The 7,490-nt window shown below is 24.7% G+C and overlaps 1 protein-coding gene across 1 annotated transcript; it reads left to right on the plus strand.

Moving 5' to 3' along the window:
- Nucleotides 1-2,073: 2,073 nt before the first annotated feature.
- LOC112599519 lies at nucleotides 2,074-4,714 on the plus strand. The gene is made up of 4 exons (XM_025346441.1): nucleotides 2,074-2,361; nucleotides 2,614-2,760; nucleotides 2,983-3,775; nucleotides 3,870-4,714. The coding sequence occupies exons 1-4, from the start codon at nucleotides 2,074-2,076 to the stop codon at nucleotides 4,712-4,714; spliced, it is 2,073 nt and encodes a 690-aa protein (XP_025202226.1).
- Nucleotides 4,715-7,490: the final 2,776 nt, after the last annotated feature.

Genomic DNA, 7,490 nt, shown 5'->3' on the forward strand with positions numbered 1-7,490 from the left:
CTGAACTGCTGCTGTAACATTATTGTTACACTCAGTGTAACATTTAAGCATGTCTATTTTTTCTACGTTAGAATATGACATGATTTAAATTGTATTATAATGAAAATGCTTATATACTTGTGGTATTACTGATATTAATACTCAAAGAAAAAAAAACCTCATAATAGAATAATTGCTAGGATACATTACAATGTAATTAAAGTGGTATATGATATTGATTGATATTTCCCCAAAATTCTTTAAATAAAATGAAAATATATTTGTGTTTTATTAATCATGTAAATGCATTTTTACTTTCACATTAGAAAAAAAACAATTTGTTAATGATTTAAATTTGTATATAAAAACGTTTATATTAAAAAATGTTTTTATTTTAATTATGTTATTAAATAATAGTACTTATTGTACCTACATTTCATGTTTGGGATTTTTCTCATTTTGAAATTATTACATCATGTATATAAGCTTTAATGTGTATTATAATAATTAGAAAACCTTTGTTCATTTGTATTTTAATAAATTCAATTTATTAACCTCGCTATTATTTTTTATTTATTAATTACTCGTATATCAAATATAGATATAAGTTTCTTTAGCTAACAAGAAAAATTAGATCACATTAGAAAACCCAACAAATAAATACACAATAATAAATTTTTTAAAAAGAAAGATTTCCATATCTTAATATGAATCTTATCTGAACTTGATCGTTATTTTATAAATATTATACATATTTATTAGTTTTATCTAACTGGAAAGTTTGGCATTTGAAAATGTTTTGTACAGAGGTACTTATTTCTGTGGTAATTCTTGTTCTGTATCTTGTTTAGATTCCTGCATTGAAAGGTTATTGTCCATTTTTTCATTAGTTATATTATTTAAAGTTCAAAATTTTATAATAATGGACACTTATGAAGATTTTGGTATATTATACAACAAACAAATGAAAAATAATACTGATGATAATACTATGACTAAATTACAATTTTTCAAGTCCACATTTAAAGACTAATTCTTTGAAAATAATAATAAGACACATATAATATATAAATTTACAGCAATACCATACATTGGAAAACAATTAAATAATAAAAAAAGCTGAAAGCAGTTATTATACTGAAGATGTTATAACATCTTCAGATTGAAAATAAATCACTCGCTGAAGAAATTGTAAATTACCAAAATAGAATAAAAAAAAAAAAATACATAGTGTATAATTTATTTATAATAACATGTTATTATGTAACATTAAAATTTCAAGAAAACACCTATAAAGAAAAATATGAAAGTTTATAAAGCATACAAAATTAAAATTATTTTCATTCAGGAGCAATAAATTGTGCATAATTTATTCTATCACCTAAAATGAGTAATTAGATAAAAATAGACGATTTAAAGCCACTTGAATCCAAAATTTCATTTATTGAAAAACGAGAATGGAATAATTAAAAGTGCAAGATGAATCAAGCAATTCGGAAAATGTCGACTTAATGAAAATAAATTATGTAAACAGACAAGATATTGTATGATCCTCAGTGTTGTAAGAAGTTGATTATTGAATCAATGAATTCATTTGGAAAGTTACTTTTACCTATAATATAAAATAAAATGATAAAATAATGATTAATGTTTATGTAAAATATAATTTTTTAAAGTAAATAAAATTAATTATCGGGCCCCAAAAATTCTGCGGGTTGGCACTGCGATAGATCGTATATATCGATATATCGTCATTCGTCAATTAACTAACCAGAATGTTCCATTAATAACAATATATAATTATAAACTTAGATTATCATGATTAAAGTAATAAATAATAATACCAATCACTACAGACTACTGAGAATAGCAAACAGACGACAGTTATTACTAATTAGTGAACATGTTTTTATATATTTAGCTATATTAATAAAATATAAATGTAGGTACAGTGTACATTAAAAGTTATAAATAGTCTGCCAGCATGATAATAACTAAAATCTTAGTATCCTACATTAAAACTTCATACGACATTTTATCATTGTAAATCCGTTGGCCGTGGCTGTTAGTTGTATGTTATTTTTATTGGTAAAAATGGATAAATTTATTTCTTCCTGCCCTCGCGGTAAAAGAACGTATGAAGATGACTTCGATGCAGATGACCCTATCCTTGGCCATCCAGGACCGTCTCAACTTGAAACGCCTAGATCTACTACTAACAAAACAACTATTATTGACGGAACACAGAATTACTTATTAGATGGGAAGTACTATAAAATCGTTTCAGTCAATGAGTCGAAAATGGTTGTATCGTGTCAACAATGTTCAAAACAAATAATTGCCCATTCAAATTCGACTGGAAATTTATTAAGTCACTATAAGGTAATTTTTAATAATTAATTTATCTCAGTTTGCTTATTTTTATTATTTTATTAATGATAAAACTTTTGAGAAACTTATCACTTCTTCATAGTTACTTAGTCAGTTATTATTATTTTTTTTTTAAATATTGGTTTTTTAAAATGCTGTAAAATACCATATTTTTTAATTCTATTATTGACTAGGTATCTATTATTATTATACTAATGAGTAATAATACTATTATACCTAATATTTACTAACTTAACCTTTTAGCGTGTGCACTTTGGAATGATGAACAAATTAAAATTGTATAAGACAGAAAGATCCAGTAGTTCAAACAGCATGTCAACATCCAAACAAACCAAAATATGTCATTCTACAGATAATTCTGGTTTCAGTAAAAAATGCTCTAGACAAAAGGTATGCAATTATCATATATATATTTACTATTTGTGATACTTAGTTAATTCAATAAACCATTCAATTATTTTATAATCTATAAAGCTGTGTTTTACTTGATAAATGACAGGAATGAATTAGTAAAGTAAAAATACAATTTAATTTAAAATATTGAAAAATATATTTATTATATTATTTGTGTATAGTTTAATATTCTATTGACATACATTATTTATATTATAGGTAACTGATTTAGTATTCAACTACATAGTAGAAGAAATGAAACCTATTTCAACTTGTGAAAAACCCTCATTTAAAAAATTAATTACTGGCTTGACTAATGATAATTTTGTGCCAGATAGAAGAATTATTAATAAAGAGTTAGTAAATAAGTATAATTGTTATGTAGATGACTTAATTGAGAAAGTCTCTAAACAAAAGTATATTTGTTTGACAACGGATATTTGGAGTTCATTGAACAAAAGTTATTTGGGAATGACTATGCACTATATAGATGAAAATACATATCAGCGTTTTTCATATGCTATAGCTTGTCGAAGAATAGAAGGTAGCCATAATTACATGAATATTGCCAAATGCATATCTGAAATTTTGACGAGTTATAGAATTGATGTTACAAAAATATCTCACACAGTCACCGATAATGCAACTAATTTTGGCAAAGCATTTCGCATTTATGCTCAACAATTTACTGCTGAATCAACGACAAATAGTTACTTAACTTTAAATGACCAAAGTATTAATAGGCTGATAGATGATATTGATCAAAATGCTGAAAGCAATTCTGAACTAGATTCAGAATTTATGGAAAATGAACCTGATGATACAGAAGTGGTAAATTTATCTGATATTTTATTAAATTATGAAGACAGTGGAAATATTGATAATGAAGATGTTGACATAGTTTTATCAAACCATATGACATGTTCTGCACATACTTTAAATTTAGTAGCTACAACTGATACTTCCAAGATAACAGATTTAATATACAAAAAAATATCAAGATCTGCCTTTGGTAAGCTTTCATCCTTTTGGAATTTGCTAAGCAGAAGTACAGTGGCTAGATCTAACTTACAAAATATGTCAGTGTAAATTTCCAATACCCGTAGTTACACGATGGAACTCATTCTTTGATTCCATCAAAAAAATTATTCATTGCCGTCTAAAAGTGATCGAGTGCTTTGAACAATTAAAGCTTTCCAAATTAAAAGTGGCTGAATGGAATTTTTTGGTCGAATACATCAAAGTCATGGAACCTCTAACAATAGCATTAGACAAACTACAAGGGGAAAAATCATGTTATCTTGGATATGTAGCTCCAACTGTTATTACAATAAGACATATTATATTAATGGAACAAAATCATTTGGTGTATTGTGCATCATTATCAAAGGCTATTATAAAAGGTCTAGAAAAACGGTATTCGTTTATTTTTGATTTAAAAGAACCAAAAAGTAAGCCTTACATATTAACGGCAGTAAGTCACCCCAAGTTTAAAATGGATTGGATGCCACAGCAATTTTCAGAAATATGCAAACAGTTATTTATCTCTGAATGTAATCAAATTGTTTCTGAGATAAATAGTGAAACTGGGAACTATGCAGTATCAGAAAATGATAGTGAGGATGATTTTTATAGTTCGTTATTGTCAAGTTCTCAATCATCTGGAAGTTTTGACAGTTCTAGTCAAAGAAGTGACAACATGGCAAGTCTACAGGGTCTATCTTTTTTAAATTCAAAAAAAAAAGATGGACGGAAAGACTTGACAACCTTGGACAACTATCCAATTGTGAAACAAATATTCCTTAAGTACAACACAACGCTTCCTTCTTCTGCACCAGTTGAACGTCTCTTTAGTAGTGGTAGTCAGATCTTGGCTCCTAGGAGGAACCGTTTAGGTGACAAAACATTTGAAATGTTAGTATGTGTTAAACCAAACAAAATAAATGATTAGTTTTTATTTAAATTGAATTAATTAAGTATTATATTATTGTATATAAGAAGGTTATTATATATTAATGAATGTTTGCTATTCATTTAATTCATTAAATAAAAATAATAAAATGTTGTTGACAATAATTTGTGTAGATTTTTGCCATGTTAAATATAGATGTATGTATGTATAATCAGTGCTTGAATTGGGAAAAAAACAGAAAGAGTGTAACTAAAATATGCGTACCTCAAAATGTAAATAAATTGTTGATTAGGATATAATTAGAGGGGGTACGCTAAAATATTTTTTTAAAAAGAAGAGGTCCCCTCGATTTAAGCACTGTATAATTAATAATTATAAAGTAATAAACGAATAACTATATTATTTTCAATGTTAACTATTTAAATTATAATTTTAATTCAATAATGGTTTAGTTATCATTTCAAATTTTTATAATAGGTATTATAATTTATAAACCTGATTAAAAATGCAATATCTTAAAAAATAATATACCTAATGTTTTTGTTAAAAAATTATAGTTGAATACTAAGCAAAAAAAAGTAAATTTTACTTACAATGTGCTCCAAATTATTAAAATAAATAAAGATTATTTTATTCATAATAAAATTGCAATTTTACAAATGCAAGCTATAATTTGTGTAAAATATTTTAAAAAAAATTATCTGTTTTTTTATCTAGATAAATGTAGTTATCTATTATCTAGATATATATTTTGATTTTTATCTATTATCTTATCTAGATAAATTTTCAATGAATTATCTGTTATCTTATCTAGATAATTTTTTGGTTATCTATGTACAACACTGGTTGTGGCACATCCAACGGTAAACTTTCTGTAGTAATTGGATCATATTCTATGGAACTACATACAAAATAAAATACAATTTAAACAGTAGGTATGCAATATATGTGTATTAATAATTGTATAGTATAATTAAATTATTATTAGTTACATTTTATACCTAGAATATTAAATAATAATAGTGGTGAACAAAAATATAACTTTTCTATGATCAGAAAAATAAATTTAAAGTACCATATAATTGTAAATAGATAAATGTACCAAATTATATAAATTGCGTTTTCTGATGTCGGTTTAAAACAAATACAAACATTTCCAGATGATAACAACAAAAATTCAAATGCACTAATTATTATGACTTAAAAATATCAATTTTATTGAAATAATTAAATAATTATATACGTATTTGAATTTTTTTTTTTTTGTTTTAACTGTCATATAAAAATTATGAGTAAGAAATGACAAGCATAAATTAACAGATTATCAACAACGTGGTATCTTATAATTTATCACTATTATTTTAAGATTATAAATTATATTCACCAATGTGTATACTATCACAGACTAAATAATAATATCATTATTTAGCCCGTCCAGTATATTTTTGTCTGTGGTTTATCACAATTAGCAATAGTTATATTTTATCTAAACGCTGATATCTGAAATCATCTTACCTGATTTAATAGCACATGCGTAATCTAGAAGCAATTAACGGGACGTGTATAAATAATAATACAAGAGTAGTAGCTATGTTTATTTCTATTTTAATACTTATGTATTTCTAATTTATTATTATATATTCTAACTGGCAATCATGGTACATAATATTTTACATTCGTGTTACCAATTATTGGAAATTATTAAGTAATTTATTCTAGGTAATAATAGTCTTGCTATAAAATATAATAACACCTATAGGATATAAGATAACATAGGTACTAAATAAAATGAAAAAAAAATTGTTTTATACATATTTCCTTTATTTTGAAAATTGTCAAGTGCAATATTAATCCATGAGCATTTGGTAACAAGTAATAATTATTAACGAATATTTTTATATTGCATACCGAATTTTAAATTATTAAGTTCACATCCATTTATTAACTATTTAGTATATTAGACTATTATTCTTATTTCTTTGTATTTAAAGTAGAATAACTCTGGAAGTTTTCGTTCAAATTTCGATTGCAATACATCAAAATTTTCAGAAAAATTTTCTGATTCACATTTTGCTTTAAAATATATGTGATCTCATTTGAAAAACCAAAGTTGATATCGCCACAGGATACTCCTTAAATGTTGTGAAAAATCTAAGTACTCTAAAATATTGTCTTTATCTACATTTAAAAATTCCAAAAATCATAATTTGAATATATGCATAATTTAAGCATAAAAATGGGGTGAGTATGCTTAAAAAATCACTCTGTATTTGGATAAAAAATAAATACCTACTAATAATAAAAAAATATATGTCACAAAAAATACCCATCGCGATATTCAGTGTAAAAAAATTAAACTTTTAGTATTTAAAAATAATTGTGATATCAAACTAGTAGTAAATGAATCAAAAATATTTAAGTACTAAATTTCATAACAATTTGCTGAATTTTTTAGGTGTACCTATTGAAATATACAAATCACTATAAAAACTAGGACCTATCCTGGACAAACGGTTTGTGCAAAGTAATGATAAACAGATGTATTATTACTTAAAAATAGAGATTTTAGCTATATTAATTACTTTCCAAGTTGATAAATTAATAGTTCTAATTGTAACTCAGGGAAGTTGATACCACTCTGTTGTATAGTAGGTGTCGAGTAAATTACTGTTAACAAATATGTTAAATACAGAACATGAAATATTAACCTGAACAACCCTAATAAAAAACTTGAACATACACAACAGATATTAAAATTATTATAATATTATGATAAATCTATAAATCTTATTATATAAATCGTAATATTATTATT

Source organism: Melanaphis sacchari, unplaced genomic scaffold (genome assembly GCF_002803265.2).
Source record: "Melanaphis sacchari strain LSU unplaced genomic scaffold, SCAv2.0 Contig527_pilon_pilon, whole genome shotgun sequence".
Lineage (NCBI taxonomy): Eukaryota > Metazoa > Arthropoda > Insecta > Hemiptera > Aphididae > Melanaphis > Melanaphis sacchari.